We start from the raw sequence: 24,486 nt of genomic DNA, 5'->3' as shown, positions 1-24,486 counted from the left end.
TTTACAGACGAACATACTGATCTAGCCATAGTCACAAACCTTGAGCTTACAGCACTCCGTAGTTGTTACCAAAATTTCTCTTGCACCAACGTACAACATGGATTAGTATTACGTTCATCGTAAACCAAAAAATGAAAAAAAAAAAAACATATAATTCCCAAAAATGTTCAAACGTTTTAATTTGAAGACAGTTTTAAATATTGTTCAAACGGTATAATCAAGAAACCCTATTATTTGTTGAATATACTGGCTATTTGACATTTGACTTTTGTGACTTCAAAATCAATAGATGTTGCTATGGTCTCAAGGGACATTAGCCAATCAAAGTGGGAATAGGATTCATAAACATTTGTTTTTTCTAAAACTTCATTCAATCCAAAATGGTTGAAAATGACATTACACATAATTTACCCAAAATTAGCCTATGCACATCATGTGACTGATCAAGTCCAAAATCAATATTGCCAAAAATTCGGTCTTTCAATAACTTCTTTAAACCATCGACCTCAAGATAAAAAATCATCTTGTCCAAGTCCCAATGGTGCAGCACAAAGAAGTCAAACCTTTTGAAAGATACAAATTAACACCACTCAATAAACAAAATATATAAAAAAAAAACAAATTCATGTCAGGACGATTTTAAAAGAATGCATTTAGTCCTTTTTATAAAAAAATAAGTTGAGATAAAAACGTAGGAGTGAGAGTGATTAATTTTTGCAGATACGTTTTTATTTTATTCAGGAGTGCGAGTAGGATGAGAGAATATTTTTTGGAATGATTTTGCAAAAATGTCATCAGTTTATTTTTTCTCAACTAACGCGGTATTTCTTGTCTGCTAGTTATGATATTGGAAATATTGTGTGTGGGTTTTTTTATAACACAAAATGACACAATTTATCTAAGCTTTGGTAGCACTTTTGATTTCTGAATTGAAAATGTTCCACAGCAGAGGATCGTTTAAATAAACAGTAATACGACATTCATATGTCAAGTATAAATATAATTGTGTCGTTCATCAGAAGTCAAAATCTAAAAAAATATATATGTGCTTCTCGTAGAAAATCTTCATAAGTTTTTTGTAATTTGTAATTTCATCCTTATATTTATAATAATAATCATACTAGTCTAAACATACATCCTCTGGTTCTACCGACATATATCGTTAATCGGGCAATTTTGTTGAATTCACAATTACTTACTATCTTAATTCTTTTGTTGGTTTCTTGTTTCTCAAAAGCATCCATAATTCATTAAATCCAAATCTTCTTATTTTTGATGTCATAACTTTCTTAGAGATAAAGACAAAATTGAAATGACACTATGCAAGCACTGTTTGAAAAAACTTCCTCAAACAACTTGATAATGATCTTACTGTAACCCATTTCTTCTAATAATTGATTTAATTAAGGCTTCCACTCTGTCATTTTGTTTTCGTCACCTGGGTGTACCATAATAATGTCTGCTCCACAATCTTAAAGTCAAATAATGAAAATTCATATGAGACCAATATATTCTATAAGAATTCTACGCCTTTCAAACACATTTCTCTTAGTAAGAACGCTTTTAAACTACTAATACACATATAGTTTTACGTGAATGTGTCAGGAAATATACGACAAGGCAACTAAAATACTGCTAGAAGAAAAGTTCAATTCTCCAACCATAGACATGCGTCTAAAAAGTAATGTATGTATTCCTGAATTCTATAACAGTTTCGAATGATTCTTACCAAATCCTTTAAATGCATGAATGAATCTTTATGACAGTAGCATAGCATGCTATGGCAAAAAATAACAACATATATTACATAATATAAAACATGAATAGACAGCAGAGAACAATAGTATAATACAATGACATGACATATAAAGTTATGAGACTATATTAGATCGAATATTCCAAGCAGATTTTACATAATTACATAATTTGATCGTAAGAGACTTATTGAAGTTTGTAGTATATTTAATAGTTTTCGATCATTAGACCAAGAACAATAATACTACGGTAAAAATTGTGTTCGTACAGATCTATAAGCTGGACAAACAAGAACAAAAAGGTATTAATTTTCAAGAACACACATTTTACAACATTCGCATTAACAATATTCTTTAGGAATATTATTTTGTTATATTATTCATTATAGATTTACAATCAAAACCCATAATATAATCAATTATAGAATGTGGTTATAGACTTTCCGAATTGATTTTCCTCTAAGTTCAGTATTTTTGTGATTTTACTTTTTGATAACAAAAGAAAATTAAAAATCCTTATAACTCCGTTCTGATTAAGCGAGAGTGTTTTTTTTTTTACTTTAGAAGTAAACCTACTCTAAAGCGTAAAGTAAAAATGTCGCGATTTTCTATGAAAAAGATATACGAAATATTTTGGCTGTTATTATTTTGGCGGATTCTAAAACTTTTATCAAAACCTTTGCGTATTCTCCTTTAAATTTGCGCAATTTATTTTGGCGGTTCTTTTCTATCAGTGAAAATCAACACCCCGCGAAAATAACCCGCTTTATGGTTTGAGGACGTTAAGGTTGATATTTCTGTCGTGTTTGTTTGAACTTGTCATATAAACTTGAAAGACTAAGCAACACGAACTTCGAAATGAATAGGGGCATGATCGTATGGGATATAAAACCATTTCCTGATCCTGTTAGTGGATTTATATTGACATGGAAAGAAGTATGCAACACTGTTGCTAGTGAGTTTTTAGTTAGAAAAGTGTTGCACTAAGTGTTTTCTTCCTGTCGATAATGTACGAAATTGTATTTCACAATAACAAAGAACCAACACAAATATGGAAAAAGATTTATGCATTCTAAAAGAACAACAGATTCCTGCAATATGCAATCTTGAAATAAAAACATGCAAGATATTAATTAGTAAACAGCCGTTAAGAATTTGAAGTCGCATCATATAGACGTTCTCGACTCATTCTGAAATTAACCTACATTTTCAAAATGGAATGTAACACTAAAGATGACACGAGTTTCAACATAACGTGTACAGGTGAAAAAAGAAAAACTTTATAGAAATAGTGTTTAAAATGTCGGTAAAAAATGTAATTATAAGTATTGAATGCTTCTTTAAGTAATTTTATGGGGTCGTTAAATCGTTGACCAGGCTCACATTTTAAGACAGCGGAAGCGCTTCATACAAAATGTACTTCGGTCAACGATTTAACTCTGAAAAAATTTACAAAAAAGGAGCATTTAATTCTTAAATCATCTAGGAGAGGGAATTTATACAATGAAAACTAATTTTGTTTTCCAATCACAGTAAAACTGTCATATTTGTGATTTTTATGTTATTATTTTCACGATTATATATTGTTTGCACAAAAACATATTGTCAATATTGGTATTGGCTTTGCTAATTGTTGAAGGCCGTATAGTTGTAAATTTCTGCGTCATTGTGGTTTTTGATGAAATGAAATGCTGATTGTAATAGGATTTGAAAAAAAGATAAAATTAACTGCCAGTACTCTTATACCGGTACTTATAAAGTCTCATTGCATCGTTGGTGCCACTGCTGGTGGACGTTTCATCCCCGAGGGTATCACCAGCCCAGTAGTCAGCACTTCGGTGTTGACATGAATATCAATTATATGGTCATTTTTATAAATTTTCTGTTTACAAAACTTTGAATTTTTCGAAAAACTAAGGATTTTCTTACCCCAGGAGTAGATTACCTTCGCCGTATTTGGCACAACTTTTTGGAATTTTGGGTCCTCAATGCTCTTCAACTTTGTATTTATTTGGCTTTTTTAACTATTTTGATATGAGCGTCACTGATGAGTCTTGTGTAGACGAAACGCGCGTCTGGCGTATAAAATTATAATCCTGGTACTTTTGATAACTATTTATTTGCCTTTTTTAATAGTACTTTGTTTTTCGTGATAAAATTATAAGTCACGCTCTTTTCACATGGTTGAGACAGACTCAACATACGTTGAACTGTTACACAAATGTCCAAGGTTATAAGGGGAAGTGCCACAAGTCAGAGCCTGTATTATAGTGGATTTTGTTGGTTGCTGTTTGTCATATATTCTTTTCGTTTATCATTTTTGTCATGCTTTATGTTTTTGATTTTCTGGTTTGAATTGTTTCTCATTTGTAATGTTGGGGTAATTGATAGCTGACTGTACTGTGGGTTTAATATTATAGTAAACGGCCGAAAAGCAACCTATTGATGCTAACACTCATGTCAGTCTGACTAGCGTCCTCGTTGGTAATCATACCACTTTACCCGATTTTTATATTGTAATGTTATTCATCTGGCAATATTTCACAAAATTAATGTTTCGGTTTAAAAGGTCATTGTTTGAGTTTAAAAATAGCAATTTTCTGGTACGAATAAGTAATTTTGTTTGTACAAAATGACAACAGAACGAAATAGTAATGGTCAGAACTAAACAGCTTAATTTGTTCGGACGCTCTTCATTCAACACATTTTTCAGTTGGGAGATTCTAAATAGGTATCGTGAAATTTTAAAAATGACACAATCTCAATTGTAACATGCTAAAATTATGAACAAATATTCGTTTAAATTCACCAAGTGGTTTTAGGAAAATAGGAGTAAGTTACCTGTTAGATTTGTAGTCTGGTGTGCACGTTTCCTTCCCTCTTTCTCTTTTAAAAGATTTACACATACATCATGATCGTTTTTAGGTGAATCTTCATAAGTTTTTAGAATATCTGCATCTGCGTAAGTTTAGAAATAAAACAAAACAAAAGATTACACACGCTGTAATGTCTCGCATGTTTACTGATCATGATTGAATTAATATTGAACATCTGAAGGGAAGTTTTAATTAAAGTATCATATAAACTTATTATGTAAATGAGGTAGATAATTGTCACACGAAGTCTGCCAGACAAACATACCATACAGCAAAGACATTTAACGTATTGCTTATTGTATCAGATAATCAGTTATAACCACAAATAACAAACATTGACAAAAAAACATAAAACAAAACATTATGTCGGATGAACCCAGATATACAAAAATGTACAAACACTTGCAAATATACCAAATATAGGTGACCTACTTCCGTCTGCAAAATTTAAGCTCGAAGAACTTAACATTTACCAAATTACCAAGAAAATGATGCCAACGACAAATGAACAAATGGAAATAACCAGTTGTGCTACCAAATTACTAGCTGTCATTTGTTTTTAACCTCTTTGTACATCATTTTGGTTTTTTATCATATAGAAGAATATAGATATATATATAAAAGACATTAGCGTTGACTGCTACATACTCAAATTAACAACAAAAAATAAGGTCCCAACAAGTTGTGTCGCAGGAATCCAAAATGTATAAATGTATGACCTAGCTATTTGTTTCACTCTTTAATTTGTATTGTAGTTTACAAAATCTTCCACTTATTTCGTTTTTCTTATAAATTTTTCTTGCAAATCGTGATTTTGTATTGATAAGTCTGCAACTATTTGAATAATATGTAAATCTACATTCTGAAGTTCTTCTTATGCTCTAGATACAAAGCAATTTTGTAATTCCAATAAAACATGGGCTGCAGGTGATTGATGTCACAATTGAAATTGAAACGTCAGTAGAACTTTGAGCAACGCCAGAGATCAAAATGGACATTTTTGATGGTGGTGCTTGGTAGTTAAATAAAATAGAATCATTCTAAAAATAAGTTTAAATGTATCCCTTCATTTGTATCGTTAAACTTTGATTTTCTATCACTTTATTGGTTCACTAAATCAGAATGTCTGCCTTTCGAGCAAGCGTCTTATATAGGTCCGCTTTGAAGTACAAAAGATCTAAATTTTCCTTTTAGGATCAAACTAATTCTATCATGCAATGCTCTATGCTCATTTAAACATGGGTAGGCATTATATTTGTCAACGTTTAACAACTCGCTTACGCTCGGTATTAAGATATTGACAAATATAATGCCTACCAATGTTAAAATGAGAATAGAGCACGGAATGAAATAATTATTTCTGAAATTATAGAGGAATAAAAAGAAATAGCAATTTTGGAATTACTTCAATCACGATTACATGAGCTTTTACATTACATGCACAGGTGAAAAAAGAAAATCTTGATCGAAGTAGTGTTTTCATGATCCTCGCAAAAAATGTATTTATAGATAATGAACACCTCTTTTAGTAAGTTATCGGGTCGTAAAAGCGTTAACCTTGTGCAAAGTTTTAGAAAGCGGAAGCGCTTCATACACAATGCACTTGAATCAACGCTTTCACTTCCCAATAGAATTACAAAAGGAGCATTCAATTCTTAAATCAGATAAGAGAGGAACTTACTTGTTTTCGAATCATTTAAAAATTGTCATATTTGTAGTGTTTTTGTAATTATTTTCACAATAAATTATTTTTAACACCAAAAACATCGCTAATCTTGGCTGTGCCGCGGTTGATGATATTTTATCGGGTATTATTTCTTCTCTAACATTTCTCTCAGCTTTGTTTTTCATGGAATGGAAACTGAGTCTTAGCACAGTTTTCCAACCACAAATCCGTATAGATACAACGTCAGTAAGTAAATTACAATAAACAGAAAATTTTTCAGTGCTGATCTTTATATTTTAGCAAGGCATTACGGATATAACTTTTGATAAAAATTTCTTATGTCGGACAACAAGTAGACAGGGGTTGTAAGATTGGATGCTTAGACAGACCAATGATTTGATGCCATGCGTTTGTTCTACAAGTGGCGCTGTGCAGCTTCAAAAACCAACTCTATTGAACAAATATTGATTAACTTAAAACTAAGGGGTGATATCTATTTGACTGTTATATTATATACTATATATTTTATACTATTACAGACCGTAGTTGTTGCAATTATGGTAAATGATATAAAATGAGACTGTCATCAAAGTGAGAGGGTTAGCGCTATAAAACCAGGTTTAATCCACCATTTTCTACATTTGAAAATGCCTGTACCACGTCAGGAATATGACAGTTCTTGTCCATTCGTTTTTTTATGTGTTTTGTTATTTGATTTTGCCATGTGATTATGGACTTCCCAAAATGATTTTCCTCTGAGTTCAGTATTTTTGTGATTTTACTTTTTACATCAGACCCGACAAAATGTTTTTATTAATTATGCTCATTTTGCAACCTAACTATTTTAATGTATTTGTACTTTTCGTTTAGTACTATAGCATAAACAATTCTGTTCCACATGAAAGACTAAATATGTTGGATTTTACATATTTTGGCCACGAGCATCACTGAAGAGACATGTTTTGTCGAAATGCGCATCTGTGCAGAAAATTGGTACCAATAATGTTATTATTCGTATGTACTTCCAAACCATATTCATGATATTGACCTCTAAACAAATTGTAAGCCAATATAAACCAACATGGTTATCTTTTTCAGGGAATTTCTATTTTAGCTTGTGTCACATTTGAATAATTTAAAAAAAAAAACAACACAATAACAGCTGTTAATAATTATAAGGACAGTCTATTTACTATTTAGGAAATCATTTTATTTTCTCAAAACGCACTATCTACATCTTGAAAAATCTTCAGTCAAAGCTTGGTAAAATGTCTTGAAGGTTTTACACCTTTATTGATATCTAAACAACACTAATCTCATGATGTAATGTTCAGTTCAAAGGAGATCAAGTTTTTTTCTTAGTTTCGTTGAGGGAAATCTGGTTAATCAATTATTCATCAGAAGGACCAAATATTGATGCTAGTGCACCATTGTTTGTAATGTTCCTTTTGATTGGATAACGTCAGCAATTTTCATGGCATTAATTCACATTTGATGCTATGAAAACACTCACAGCCAATGCAATGTACTTAATGTATGATTTGACTTCGCATTAGAATGGAGATAATAACCTTGTATTTTAAGCTCCGACGGAATCAATTGGTGATTTGATGGTCGCAAATTAAGCTTACTGGCGACGCGTTAGTTAAGGAAAATTAATTTGTGGCAATCAAATAAAAAAATGATGCCATTGGAGATTAAAATACAATTCAGTTATCTACTTTTAAATAACCATTTTTTGATCATGATAGATTTGATGTAAATGTAAATCAAATTGAAAATAACAATGCTAAATAATATATGACCATTGTGATATTTGATGAAATAAAATGGTAAATATAATTAGCTTTGAAAAAAAACCTATATTAACAAGCAGATCAGATGTTGTACTGTTACACCAATGTCCCAGGTAAGGTAAATTGTTGAGGGTTCACAAACATTACTATGTGTCTGCCATAAGTCTGAACCTGTTATATATTGATTTTTGTAGGTTGTTGTGTTCCATATTTTTTCTTTTGTATTTTTGTTTATTCTTTTGGTCATGATTTATTATTTCGATTTTGTACTGACTGTACTGTCGGTTTTCATGATCGTAAAAGGCCGAAAGGCAAACCTATTGATGCTAACGTTCACGTCATTCTGACTGTGATGGATAGTGTCCTCGTAAGTAATCAAACCACATATTCCTATTTTCCTACTGTTATGTTAGTCATCCGGCAATATATAACAAAATTACTGTTTCAGTCAAAAGGGTTTCGTTCGAGGTTGGTGCGAATACGTAATTTTGTCTGTACAAAATGACAACGGAACGAAATAACAAAGATCAGAAGTAAACAGCTTAATTTGTTAAGACGCCCTTCATTCAACATATTTTCGATTTGGAAGATTCTAAATAGGTATCGTGCAATTTTTAACATTAAATAATCTCAATTGTAACATGTTAAAAATATTAACAAATACACGTTCAAATCCAACAAGCGACTTCTTCGTCAATAGGTATAAATTACCTGTTATATTTGTAGTCTGATGTGCAAGTTTCTTTTCCTTGTTTTCTTTTTCAAGATTTACACATACACCATCATCGTTTTGAGATGAATCTGCAAAAGGTTTAAATATATCTGCATCTGCATTTGACGTATTGCTTATTGTATCAGATTAACAGTTATCACCACAAATACCAAACATTGGCAAATAAGAAGCAACCAACAACATGCCAACATTTTGTCAACATCAGATGTCCCCAGATATATAGACATGTTGAAACACTTGCAAATATATCAAATATAAGTGACCTACAGCCGTCTGAAAACTTGATGCTCGAAAACTTTACATTACACAAATTGTTTTTATCACATAGAAGATAAATTATGTTTATCACATACTCCAAATAAGATGTGTCGTAAATATCCAAAATTTATAAATGTATAAATAGGCTATTTGATTCACTCTTTACTTTGTATTATCGATTGGTAAATTTTCCACTTATTTCCATTTTCTAATAAATTTTTCTTGCAAATCGTGATTTTGTATTGTTAAGTCTGCAACTATTTAATAATATATGTAAATCTGTGATAGTTGAGGAATAAAAAGAAAAAGAAACGTCAGAATTACGTCCAATTTGCTTAATATATACACAAATACATAAAATGCATAAAATGCATAAAAAAGGTAAATTGATGCACAAGACAAGACGCACACGCGGAAATATTTCGTCTGGTTTTACTGGTTAATTTCATTTTGATAATCATAAATATATAGTTTAACTACAAGTATCACATAACACTAAATCAAAACAAATAAAACAATACACACAATCATTGAAATTTGAACAGCTATAACATGTACAATAACAATGCCTTCATTCGTTTTATATCATATTCGATACTAGATTTCATACAGAAATTTAATTTCAAATACTTACATCTTTTTTTTCTACGCCTGTTTTGTTTAAGTTTCAGTAAAAATACTACAGCGGCTATAAGTATAATTACAAAACCCATCAATGATCCAATTCTGCAAAATACAGATCGAATAATTAAAATGTTACATACAGTTATGCACATGATGAAGGTGGAAAAAGAATATACCTCGAATATATACAACAATACACACCATTAAAAATTGATTTTGGACCAGTTCTTTTGTCAGTGTATATTTGTTACACATGTGACATCAGCCATCGATGGTCCTTCAATCCTTCGAGCAAGCTAAGCAAATCAAGATTTTCCAAAAAATTAGGGCTTCATGTAATTGTACAGCCCTGTGTAAAGTTTCTATTGTTTGATTTTTTTTAGACTAAAATTAGTAACTGAATATTGCTTTACACTTTTTCTCTCTCACAATTTTCGTTTTTAAAATATTATGTGCACATGATAAAAAGAAAATGCTAAAGATTAAACAGTTTCAAAGCAATTAGAAAAACCAATTAGATATCAACTGATAACTTTGATGGTTTGATAGATCTTGACCTTCCAATAGTTTTGCAGTACAAAGTACTATTTTTCATTCCAAGATAACAAGAACAGTTTCACACCTTTATTCAATTCTAAGTCATGCTGGCTATTTGTATGTCTTGTTGATCTTTTAAATAGATGTTTAAAAGTGCGATCTCCTTCTATTGAACTATCAAATTAAGGAAGTATTCTTCTGATGTTTCAGTTTTGTTGAAATCACGTTCGGGAATGGTTAACAATAAGATAATATTGGAAATATCAATGAATTGTAAAAAAATATTATAATCAAACTAAATTCTGTGAACAAAATTGTGTACGTGCAAACAAGCATTTTTTAGTAATAAAATTGTAAACTTTTATTACCAATCCGCTCAGTGTCATCAGCTTAAATGTTGGGAAAATGTGTGAGGGATACAAAAAAAAAAAAACAAACGATTTTACAAAATTCTTAGATATGTATATTGTAACAGTATATTGCGGGTATCTATAGTATTGTTTTTTTTCCAATTTTGAGATAATTTTTTACCATTACTGTCAGAACGCTTTTAAATGAATACTTTGCTAATTTTGAATATTGTATCATAAACAACATAGTTCTCATGTTGGTGTTCAGTGTCTTTATGTAATTTTCTATGCTTCTTTTTATGTTTAAATATATGTTCTGTGTTTGTGTTTTATGATTGATTTTATTATCTGCACAGTGTTCTTGTAATACTTGAGACTATATCGCCAACGAAATAAATGTCATGCTTACACTATTCCAGCTATCGGTAATTCAGATCCAGATCTTGTTTCCTCATCTTGAATTAAAAAGAACAATATGTTGACTACATAATGGATATCTTGTACTGTTTCAACTACATTCATACCACTAACCTCTTCTTTTTTTTCTAATTGAGGTTCTAATCAAAGATTTTATACTACTATCTGACTTCTATTACGTTCACGCATCATTGTAAATATAACAGGAATTGATGAGACTGTCATCAAAGTGAGAGATTTAGCGCTTTAAAACCAGGTTTAATCCACCATTTTCTACATTTGAAAATGCCTGTACCACGTCAGGAATATTTCAGTTCTCATCCATTCTTTTTTGTTGTGATTTGTCATTTGATTTTGTCATGTGATCATGGACTTTCCGATTGGATTTTCCTCTGAGTTCAATATTTTTGTGATTCTACGTTTTACCATAATCATCTTGATGGACAGAAAACAATATTAAATCAATTCAAAATTAGCAATTACTTTGAATACTAAATAGCAAAATCACATAAGTACTAAACTCCGAGGAAAATTCAAAAAGGAAAGTCCCTAATCAAATGGCAAAATCTAAAACTCAAACACATCAATGTAATCTATCAAAATTAACCACCCTATTCATTGCTTTTTTTTTGTTAGATTTTTATTTAGGTGCGTTAAATCCACCCATAAAGGATGGCAAGATTTTTAGTATTGAACCGAATAGATTAACATTAACTCTGATGTAGAATCACGCGCTTGAAGTACATCAGTTGATCGGAATATAAATGTCACACAGGTAGAGATATACATTTGTAACATAGTTGTGTCATTCACAATATGAAAACAATATTGTCTAGGGTTCTTTTAGGCTATCCTTTGCAGAATGTAAATTATAAGTTTCCCTTGTTCTTCACGCGCTTGTCTTTATGTTTATTATGAATTTCTTTTAAAACAAAAGAGCCACGCCGTTATGTATTAAAGAAACACAAAAGGACATATAGACAAAGCATTCGCAAACTATGAAAGACACGAATACAAATAGTATGATACAACAATAACACAATGGATGGATGTTTAAGTACAGAGCTTCGCAATACGTATCAAAGAAACACAAAAAATCACACGGACAAAGCACATAAGCAAAAATGAAAGATTACATAAAAACTATAGAACAATAACACAATGATGGGATGCATCAGTACAGAGCCACGTCACATGGATATCACCATTATTATGGTTTTTCTTTTCTGTACCTTGTCTCATTGACGCACATACCACATCTACTTATCAAATATCAATTGTTGTTTTCCCAAAATAGGCTCTAACTGACCATTATTGATTAGAAAGTATGGTTAGATAAATACAGAAAAACGCTTCTAGCGAAAAATATTTATCAAATGTTATTTCAATATTTACCTCTGAAAACATCTGACTGGAGAAGAACTTTTTTTCGACTTTTATCAAAACCATATACACATGCATACTCTATGTTTATGTCTTCTTTTTGTATATTTTTTATAGTTAAACTGAATCCCGTACTATTGGTTGTTGCAGCATACTTGTCTGTAGACGTGTAATATTTAGAGTTTCGCACATCTAAATAAATTGTTTCGTAATCAGGATCATATTTAACCCATCCTGCTTCTTGAGTGCAGCAATCATCAATCAAACAAAATAATGTCAAATGTTCTCCATAACCTGACACTCTTTCATTAACAATCCAGTCAGGTTCTCCTTGTATAACTGCAAAATAATAATCAAAAGACAGATCCTATCTATTTTCAATAAACATATACGGGCAATGTTTAAGGTTGAATCTAAACGACCGTATGCTTATCGATACTTTTATTTCGGCATCTCACTTTATCTTTTTTGTAAAAGTATTTTCATACTCCTAACAATTGTTGTATTTAATTTACCTGTGTATATCTAACGCCGTTTTCTCAAATATTATTGTTTTCTTTTTGACATTGTTAACACCTCAACCTTTTTTTTTTATTATTCAATATCGTATTTATATTGTTTCATATATGAAACCTATTTATTATGTGTACAGTCGTATGACAAAAGTGAGTTCCCACTCAAAAAATGTCCTATCATTTCAACAAAAATCGATTTTTTTTCAAAACATAATTACAAAGTAAATCCATTAGCGATTTTTATAAGATAGATACCATTAGATGCAGAAATGTCTGAAGTTGCATTGTTTATTTGGCAAAAATTTTGATGAGTTTCATTTCCATTAGCTATTGCGTTAAACACAAATGTAATTTTTTACGATTTTAATTTAGTTAGAATGCATAGCAAACTTTTCAAGAATTATTTTTCTTTGTGTTCACCTCATCAGAAATTTAAAATAAGAATGAATAATATCATGGCCAAATAAACAATAAAACTTCTGACATTTCTGCATCTTATTATATATATATTTTATAAAAATCGTTCATAGATTTATTTGGTAATAATTTTTTGAAAAATATTGATTTTAGTTGAAATGACAGGACATGTTTTGAGTTTGGAACTCACTTTTGTCCAACGACTGTATATTTTAAAAGTTTTTTTTTTTATCGAGACCGTGATCGATTTTTTTCATATGCATATAAGAAGATGTTCGGTTTTATAATGGAAAATTCAGGGGTCTATACTCATCTCCCCTTGAAACACTAATACATTGAAATTTTTAATACACGGTGTCAAAATACCACTAGAAAGATATAGTACTGGTTAAAAGGGGGTTCAAATGCCACTGGAAAGATATAATGTTATAATATCTTTACAAACAAACGTTTTCCATGGTAGAATATCAAATAATACTTTCCCTGTGACATATTAATCCCCTCATTTTTCTTCTTACGAGTCATAATTTCAATTTATAATAACATTGAAACTACATTTTCAAGATGTTCTCTCAATACGATGATGAAAATAAATAACAACCAGTACATTGACTGAAAATCATCCCGGCTCCAGGCTATCAACAGTACGTAAGAATTCCCATTTATGATAATGTTTAAATGTCGTAGACAAGTTTAAACATTGCAATAAGTATCTGGCAGTAAAAACATATGATAGAACAGATTGTATATCACTTCATCTTAACCATGTTATTTTTATCTTCCACCTTTTTTTTTTATCATGAAAAATTTAGCTCTCCTTATACATGTCAGAATTTTGATATAAAATTATTAATTCTAAAACTGCTTCAACCATGATTGTATAACAGATTATTCAGTGTAAACAATGACAATATCAAAATTATAATGTAATAGTATAGTAATATAGGACCTGTGATTTTCAAGCCAATATTTTTAAAACTGAAAGTACAAATTTAAGATAAAAAAACATTCCATTATTTCAAGACGTACACCTTTGCAGTTAAAAATAATCACTAAACATTCCCCTTTACAAAAGTTGAATAAACCTCTCATTTAATCCTTGGAATTGACTTGCTTTAAGTAATCGAAGGGTATACACCCTATTGTTTGATTGTGCAAAACGGGTTTGATATTACTGTTCCCGGTTTTCGTATTGTTTGTTGTACTTACCATAAACCTGAAATATGATACAGTTAACACCAAAAAAGGTGCATGTCTGTAATATGCTCATTTCTATAATGTTTATCCAAATACTTTTCAGTATACGCTGTTCCCAAGTCATGGGGTTGGACAAACAGTGTCCCAGTCTACCTTTAACAAATTATAATAATTGATCACTCATTTGTTTAAAGGTCATACTATTGTCACAGTAGCATTCCTTTAACTATAAATAACTATTCGGATACGTTTTTGTCAATACATTGATTCACATTACTATAAAATGTGTCACGGTACTTTTCTATCCCAAATTCATGTATTTGGTTTTGATGTTATATTTGTTATTCTCATCGGATTTTGTCTAATGCTTAGTCCGTTACATTTTAATGTTGTGTAGTTGTTCTCTTATATTTAATGCGTTTCCCTCAGTTTTAGTTTGTTACCCTGATTTTGTTTTTTGTCAATAGATTTACGAGTTTTGAACAGCGGTATACTACTGTTGCCTTTACTCATACAGAAGTTACACGACTTAAATAATAAATAGCACATGTATAAATAAAAGAAAAACATAGTATGTTAATTGTGTAAAATAATTGAAATAAAAGATTAATGCAGACAGGACAACACATATGAATAAATATACCTTATAAACTTATATTACATGCTTTTGTTTATATATTTATTACTTCCTTTTAAAAATAAATAAGGCATATAAAATGCACTTGCATATTTGTAAAAGAAAATCAATTTTAGGATCAACACTCCTAGTTATACGGAATATGAAGAACTGATAATGATCTGATAATCTATTACTGTGGACTCAATATTACTTTTGGGACACCATACTGTTTCAGTTAACAGCACGAGATATAAAGTTAAACAGTGTTGAACCCTTTTCTAATTATGTAAACACTAAAATGTATGCTTTGATGATGTTTTCACAGAATATACAAAACCATTATTGTGTCATTTTGAAAAGAAAGGAGAGATGACTGAAAACATTACAGCTACTGACCACTTTCCTCTGCAAAAAATGTTTTTTTTTAAAACTTCATAACATATTTCTGGGATTAGAGTACCTTCAAATAAAGTAAAAGTGTAGGCTTAAGTTTGCAGAATGGTAAAACTTAGATAACTTTAACATTGCTTGTACGCTATTTCTGCTAATAGTGTTATATTTTATTTAAGAATTGAATGCTTCTTTTTTTAATTTCAATGGAGTGTGAAAGCACGGAATTCTAAAATTCTAAAAATGTGCGCATGGTCAACGCTTTTAAAACCCTATGCTATTATAAAAAGAAGCATTCAATACTTATAATTACATTTTTTTTAGCTAGGATCATAAAAATACGATTTCTATTTTGTTTAAAAAAAAAGTGTTTAATTAATTTACATGTGCACTAGGGAGACCTCGTGTTAAATTTCATTGTGTAATGAATGTCAATTTTAGAAGGATGCGAGATTGTTGTTAGCCAATCAAAATAACGTTATATAATGAAACGTACATGCAATGTAATTATTGTCGTTTGTAGGTATATAGGAACTAGAGAATCTAAAATACAAGTCCTAATAGTCGTCTCAGCAAGGAAAAGGTTCCCCAGAATATGAGTAACACTGTGTCGTTTTAGAAAAATCAAAATGAGAGACAACCGAATGGATTGTAGCTTATATCAGTTTTACCTGCAATACATATGTTTCCCCTTCATTTCATTTTTCCTGGATAAGAGTACCGACGTATAAATAATATAACATGTCTGCTAAGTTTTCAAACCAATTTAGATAAAGACTTATTCTAAATAATAGTATCGCCCGGGCTTGTCTAATCTTTATTTCTAATAACTGTGTGGTGCAAACAAAGTTTGGGGTATATAACAATCGTTCTGTCAGCTCATTTTTAGACCCTCAATGTATTTGCATAGGTATGCTGTGAGGAGTTTGTACATAATTCCAAAAACATTGTATTGTGTACGTTAGTTTGGAAAAAAGAAATCTGAAAGCATTGCATTTTCTCTAGCTAAGGCTTACGATCACATCCCGTTCTGTCGACCCTTGGCAAATATGCCAACATATATGATTACAATTGTATTGATGTGTGTTGGTGCTGGTAGTGCATCACAGGGTAATGTTATGTGTCTAGTGTATGGGACTGTCATGCCGATGTTTTATGCCGCTGGCTAGCAGTATTTTTTGCGAAAAGAAAGCCGAATGAGTAAGTCTTTCCTGCCAGTACCTAGCCTCTGCATTATCGAGACTTCAGCAGGAGTAGCCCCGCGGTAGCACACGGTAACTGATTGCACAAATCAGGTGAATCTATTGGGATCTCGGAGCAGCAAGAGCCCCAGAAAAGCATTGTGTAGGCTCATTGGTATGTGGACATGCCCTAGCACTCATTAACCTTGCCCTAAGTATGGGTAAGCTAGTCGGCCAGGAGAGGGTCGTCACAAGGTTGCGGCATTTTTCCTAAGAGATGAAAACTCTAAAATCAAAATCAACGGGTAAAGCATACTCGTAAGCCTAGGAAGGCATCTATCTATTGGAAAGAAAACCATAAACAAATAACCCTGGTTCACCGTGTTGGAGGTTGAGCTAGGGGTAATTCCCAGACCAAGACCTTGAAGTAAACATAGAAATTCCATCAAGATCAGAGACTATTAGAGCAGTAAAGAGCCTTAAAAACAAAAAAGCGCCAGGAAATTATAAGCTATCAACAGAACTATATAAATCAGATTCAGTCTTAACAGCGAATATTCTACACATACAATTCAAAAAGATTTGGCAAAATATCAAGATACCCAAAAACTGATCAGAAGGTAACATCATAAGACTTGCTAAGAAAGGCGATCTCACAAACTGTAATAAAAGAGGGACAAAAGATACCAAAGGGACAGTCAAACTCAGAAATCTAAAATAAACTGACAACGCCATGGTTAAAAATGAAAAAGACAAACAGACAAACAATAGTACACATGACACAACATAGAAAACTAAACAATAAACAACACGAATAACTTGAGAGGAATCAACTTATTACCAATCCCAAGTTAAATTTTAATCAAAATACTATAGATAAAATTAAAACAGCAATTGACAACAAACTCAGAAAAAAACAGCAATTGACAACAAACTCAGAAAAGAACAGGCAGGCTTTAGAAAAGGAAAGAGATGTTGCGACCACATATTTGTGCTACGATCCAAATGGCAGAGACAATTGATAATTAACTTTATAGACTTTGAAAAAGCCTTTGACAGCATACACAGTGAAGGCTTATGGAAGATCTTACAAGGCTATGGAATACCAGAAAAAATAGCACAACTTATCAAAATGTTCTATACAGAATTCAGATGCACTATAAGAACTTCATCAGACATCAGTTTTCTAGTAAAATCTGGAGTTAGTCAAGGCTGTTTTATATCTTTCCTTCTATACATAATAGTTGTCGATTGGGTAATGAAATCCACCATCAGCAGTAACAACACAGACATCAGATGGACTCTTTTTAACTACCTAGAAGATTGGGACTATGCAGATGGTCTGGCCTTACTGTCACATCTAGAAACACAAATGCAAGACAAAACAACTAAGTTACAAAAGAATGCAAGTATTATTGGACTGAATATCAACATCAAGAAGTCATGCCTCTTAATACCTCAGAGAATCCTTTAATTGATTTAAATGGGACACCCCTATATTGCACTTCATCTTTCACCTACTTGGGCATAGTTACATCTGAAGGAGGAGCCGACAAAGACCCCAAAGCCAGAATAGGAAAAGCAAGAAATGCATTTTTTCACATCTGGAAGTAACGCAACATCAGTAAGAACACCAAAATTAGACTTTATAACCGTTGCGTACTAGCAGTGCTGCTATATGGGATAGAATGCTGGAAAATGACAGAAGAAGACATCAACAAGCTCTCCAGTTTTAACACCGGTTGCCTAGGAACATCTGAAGGAAATTCTGGCCACGTAAGATCACCAACAAAAACCTCCATGAAACAACAGGTTCTAACAACATAGAGACTTTATTGAGGCAAAAAAGAGGGAGATGGATGGATTAGGTCTTAGAAAACCAGCGGAGGACTTGATCAGAGTCGTCCTAAGATGGACACCCGGAGGGAAAAGAAAAAGAAGAAGCCCCAAAACAACTTGGAGAAGAACAGTTGAAGCTGAAATGAAAGAACATGGAATCAGTTAGAGCGAAATAGAAAAGAAAGCACAGAACAGAGATTAGTGAAAAGATCTAGTCTTTGCCCTATGTATCTCCGGGCATAATAAGGAGTAGGTAGGTATATGATTACAATAATGCCCAATTCCGACATCACCATTCTTGACCAATGGAAGCACTTGAACTCTATTTAGTGTGGCGATGTAAAAATGGTTGTGTCTAGTGTTGACAAATTTCGTGAAGTAGTACCTGAAAATATATGTTGATATTCCAACAATTGCACGTGAAACATACCCAGAAAATTCAATAAGTTAATTAAGAACCTTTAGTGACCAAGTATCGTGCTACGTTTTGGCTGTAAATGCTTGTTAAACATGGTAATTGTTTATTTACATTTTATCTTTTACACATGATCACCATAAATATGCCTTTTGATATGATGCAGCAAGTCACAACTGCGACCAATACAAATCAATACACCGTGTCTCCGAAATTCTATCTTAATCCGCTTTGCAAACGAATGTGAAGGTATATAGGAATCAACCGGTCCGCACAGCTGTCTGTAGAATTAAGAACATATGTGTATTAACAAAACTATGATGTGACCAGTTGCACAGAATATAAGAACCCATTTTGTGTCAAATTTGGAAAGAAAAAGGAACATCTGACAGCATATCAATTACAGCCCCTTTCCCTGTGACATATATGTTCTCTTTATGTCATATTTTAAGGATATAATTATCAACATGAAAAGTAAAACTGCAGGCTAAATATATTTGCTTTATTCAACTCTAAGTATATTAAAAAAATAACAATATGGTCTTTAAGTTTTTTGTTGATATAAGTGTACTGTATTTCTTCATGTCTTGCAATCAAGTTTGGAGGTACATATAAACTATCCTGTCCAAACCACTGTTAGTGCAAAGTGTAAATATGTGATGTTAGCAGTTCCCCCAGATTGCAAGAAACAATGTATCATTTAAATAAAAAACCAGACATAATCGAGAGCATCGCAGCTACTCCCTCCTTTAACTGCAACAACATTTTTTAATTACTGGAGTAAGATGATTGACATTAATAGGTACATTGCATTCTGAAGACTGGACAATTTAGATGATAGCTTAATCTAAATAAGAAAAGCCTAGTCTCAGTATTATATCTGTTGAGTGTTTCTTGATAAATGTGTGTTGTAAAACAAACAAAATATCCCGTCTACTTGAATGTTAGTTCAAAATGTAAAAATATTTTTCAGTAGTATCAACAGAAGATAAAAAAAAAAAAAAATAAATAAAAAAAAATTCATATGAAGTTATAATATGGTATGGTGTTAATAACTTTTAGTTTATTTTTTTAAAGTGAACAGTCTCTTGGGTCGTGGCGTTAAACACAAATCAATCATTCAATCAATCCAAACCCTCTTCCATGAACTTCTGTATCTTTTCTCATAATCTTTAAAATTATCTAATAGTACAGGCAAATGCCTATCTCTATTTTAGGTTGTTCGAAGGTATTTCGACTTTTCTAGTTTTCCTAAAGTTTCCGATACAGATTATGTCAGGATTAAACCGTCTTGGAAGAAGAAGTAAAAATATTAAGGAGGAGGAAAGACGTAGAATGAACTGATTCTGAAAAATATATCAGCAAGTTAACATCTCTCTACCATCTCACTTATTATACAGTAACGTGCTTTCTGATTCTTTGTTGATTGTTTATCAAGTTCACGATAAACTTCGACACCGAAATCTAAAATAAATTATTCTATAATAATTGTATATGTTTTTGGTCAACAATCAACAAATGAAATATTTTTGGCTTTGTTATGGATATGAAAAATGTGCAAATTTTACCTATTTTGTATATAAAAGAGGGTCGAAAGAAACCAGAGGGACAGTCAAACTCATTAATCGTCAATAAACTGACAACGTCATGACTAAAAATGAAAAGGACAAAAGGCAAACAATAGTACACGTAACACAACATACAAAACTAAAGAATAAACAACACGAACCCCATCAAAAAATAGGGGTGATCTAAGGTGCTCCGGAAGGGTAAGCAGATCCTGCTTCACATGTAAATGTCGTGTTACTTATGAGCAAACAAATCCAGTAAATAGTCTAATTCGGTAGGTCACGTTTATGAAAGGGAAGAGGACTGTAGTTACGACGTACATGACGTAAGAAACATATCCGGTATCATTTGTGAAACGGTTATTCCATAACGGTCAACCAACTCGTGATGGCGTCCGTAAAATTTACGAAGAGATTATTTCAATTTCACCATTTGGAACTTTTGATTTAATAGCTTCCTTGTGAGCATGATCGGAAATGCAAGCACGGGAATATCGTATCAATTAGGAGATATACACCGTATACAGGTGCTGCTGGAATGTTGCTACTTAGAAATGGAATAAGTACTCGTAATTCCTATCTGTATCACTGGAACTGACTGGAATCCATCCATACACGTATTGATTTAATGTTTTTCATAAAAGTAAAAGTAGCCATTGTAAATTAGGATTTTAATATAAATTGCATCTTTTCTTTCGATGATTTTATGGAATAATTTCCTTAAAAAGTGTTGATGGAAAACTATATATTATCTTGAATTTGATAGTGTACCATACTTCGGTAAATATACACAAACCCAGCTAGAATCTTTAAGGAAAGTAGGCGGAGCTTAGCTATATTACAGTATGTTCCATGGCTAAAGCTCCACCCCATTTTATGAAATATACCCGCCTCTCATATTTTAAGAAACTAGACAAAACAATTAACTTAGAGAGAGAAAAAACAAATCATTTCTAATAATAGTGTTGTCTTAACATGCTTAAATGAGACATGATTTTAAATAACAGCCATTAAAAACCCAGACAAATAAGGAAATAATATGTTTTCTCAATAATACACAAATGAAGTTGTAATTGTCATGTTTTGCTCACTTAAGGGCATATCAAACAGTTTATTTTTGACGGTGAGAATTTTTTCCCTTGAAGATATTTCATTCTTCAATAGACAGAGAATCAAATTTTGCCAAAAAAAATATTAGTCGTCGATTTCGTTTTTTCAAAAAATACTGCTGAAAATTGAACATTTTTGCAATTTTGGAGTAAAAAACGTTTTTTATTTAAAAAAATTAAATAAGATTTTTAATCAACATATACTTATATAATGGGGCTCAAATTAAAGCAAAATAATTCAAGATGGTACGAAAAATCTAACTTTATCATTTAAAGCATTAATTCTTACTCAAATAAAGTCAAAAACGTTATGATGGACCCAAACAACGGCAAGAAATGAACATTAGAAATGCACATTTTTAATTTATTAACATATTTCTAACGGTGTCGATTTGGCCAAAGTGAGATATGTTATTCCTTGAAAAAAATGGAACGTCATAACGTTTTGAAAAATATTTGTCACCGTACTCGTTTTTGAGAAAAATCGAGAAATATGATATTGTTTACTAAATCCCTTCCGTAAGCCTCACAAATTGCGCCAAAAATTAAGACGTTTCGGGAAATAACGTTATATTTCCCCGCTAATTTTTTAAAGGCAGTGCAACGGCAGACAAATGTATTTATAGACTGTGACTTTGTTTGATAGTTGTCTCGATAGCACTCATATCTCATATCACATCTTCTTATTTATAACGAACTAGTATATGGACGAGATGAAAATTCAGTTAGTTTTACAATGAAGTGTTCTTCTTACACTGATTTATATTACACCGTCTATAATTTCACATATCGAAATTAACAAAGAGCTAGTGAAATTTTGCAACCAAACATTTGTCTAAAAACTCACTGACTCTGTATTATTTATTCATGTTGCAGTTTTGGGCTTTTTATTCTTTATAGGCTTCTATCTTTAACAAACATATGTATGTTGACTCTTAGTGTTTTAAATTGGATGTGTCGTTCGGTTTCTGTCGTATTAATGTATGTATATTGAAAATCTTTTCAAAACAAAAGGATTGATTGGACAGGATATAGAAATATTCACATTTCTGGACTTCTCACGTCCGACAGTATATCTTTGCTATAATTGGTTGCGGCCGTTTAGCTGCTAGAATGTATAAATTTACAGCCTTGTTTAGTCGCAATAAAAATGTCGTATATCCTATGCATAATGTAGTGAAAGTTTCGCGCATCTATACGTTTAAAAACCATTTAAATAAATGGTTCAAGGGATATCCGAACCTTGAATAAGATCTCTTAACAACAACAAATGTAACATGAATCTTCAAATAAGTCATATGTCTGATTTTAACACATTTGTTGCGCCATTTGCAGTTGTAGATGTCATGAAAAAAACCTTTAATTTACAAAACAGATCATAAAGACAATAACTTGAGAATAAACTCCACTTAGTTTGGCTGCATACAAGTAACCACTGGTGTAGACTTCTAAATAACTATATTATTATTGATTATTCAAACAAATAAATTCAAAGAGAAAGCTGCGGAAAGAAATTCTAAAATTTTCGTTTAAAAATAAAATATAGATAACTTTATTTTTTTTACCAAAACTGGAAAACTGTTTAAGACAATTATCAGTTGAGAACTAATGATTATGCATTACTATATTACTATATGCAACTAATAAATTGATTGCTTCCGTGCTCCAGTGGCAAATATATCAAGCATATTTACGGCGAGGCGAAAGTGGATCTGAATAAATGATCGATACATTATTAAGATAAAGGGTTTCCTAGTGGTAAAACGTATACCGTACTAGAATAAAGTTGAACAGTGATCAAAATCTTGAGTTAAGCTATTAGCCCCCCTCCCCCCCCTTTTGGATTATGATATTTCGATGGCTTTTTTTTTCCTATCATATTATGGAACCACTGGTTTTAAGAGGGGGTTGGTAATAAGTCAAGACTTACACCGTTTTTTTTATGTTTGTTAAATTATATTTATTTCCTCATACATAAGTGAACACTAAAATCGTCAGATATGTTTTACTTGTATGTCAGTGTATATATTACAATGTTGTCCTATTTCATTTTTTTTTATTACGGTGTCGTTTATCATTTAAAAAGCTTCTGTATATTAGCACTTCAACGCAAAGCTAGATGCTAGATGCAATGATACATGTTAGTTTATGTCGTATTTTATTTTTCTCAAGAGACCAATTTTTTTAATCTTTCTCAAGTCAAATCAAACTTCGAGATTTCTATCCTGAATGACAAAATCTCGGATAAGTTTGATAAAGAATTAATTACACTTTGTGTCGCATTCTAATGGAAAAATAAATTATTACGCATTTGTGCCCGTTGTTCTCTACTGTACTGTATATTGAAGATAATTTTAATAAAACGGAAACTGAAGTGAGTATGGTCTATAATTATAAAGATAATTGCAGTTCTTTTATAATGGACCAAGAGGACAACATTTTTTAAGATATGACTTCTATTTCTGTTAATATTCTGTATGAGTTTTCGGTCGATTCCCGCCGTGCCCTTTCCTTTGAGGAAAGAAACCGCCCTTGCCAGACGGCCATAGCCAATGGTGATCCTGTTATGACGTCGTTGAAACAACGTTAAATTACGGGAAACAATAGTCAACGGTTTCGTTTGTTATTACCTCCCCTGAAACTGTTGGATATGCCCTCAAAATAACGAAGCTGTGTTTACAAAAAGTTAAAAGGGAATGAACAACATGTAAAAGAAAAAAAAATATTGGACATATCTTGAAAATTATCAATAAAACAAAACTTACCGTCAATAGAATAATGTTTAATATCATTGTCAGGTGCGGATTTTGATGGTGCAAGGGGTACCCTTTTATCGAGATAC

The 24,486-nt window shown here is 31.5% G+C and overlaps 1 protein-coding gene across 1 annotated transcript; it reads right to left on the bottom strand.

Moving 5' to 3' along the window:
• Nucleotides 1-463: 463 nt before the first annotated feature.
• LOC143047284 (uncharacterized) lies at nucleotides 464-14,637 on the bottom strand. Its single transcript, XM_076220324.1, has 7 exons — nucleotides 14,536-14,637; nucleotides 12,407-12,733; nucleotides 11,004-11,049; nucleotides 9,718-9,809; nucleotides 8,804-8,893; nucleotides 4,596-4,712; nucleotides 464-1,471 (listed from the first exon to the last, which is right to left on the bottom strand). The coding sequence occupies exons 1-7, from the start codon at nucleotides 14,594-14,596 to the stop codon at nucleotides 1,404-1,406; spliced, it is 801 nt and encodes a 266-aa protein (XP_076076439.1). The 5' UTR covers nucleotides 14,597-14,637; the 3' UTR covers nucleotides 464-1,403.
• Between the last annotated feature and the right edge of the window lie 9,849 nt (nucleotides 14,638-24,486).

Source organism: Mytilus galloprovincialis, chromosome 10 (assembly GCF_965363235.1).
Source record: "Mytilus galloprovincialis chromosome 10, xbMytGall1.hap1.1, whole genome shotgun sequence".
Lineage (NCBI taxonomy): Eukaryota > Metazoa > Mollusca > Bivalvia > Mytilida > Mytilidae > Mytilus > Mytilus galloprovincialis.
The sequence above is the reverse complement of the archived record's forward strand: the minus strand, read 5'-3'. Positions and strand labels throughout refer to the sequence as shown.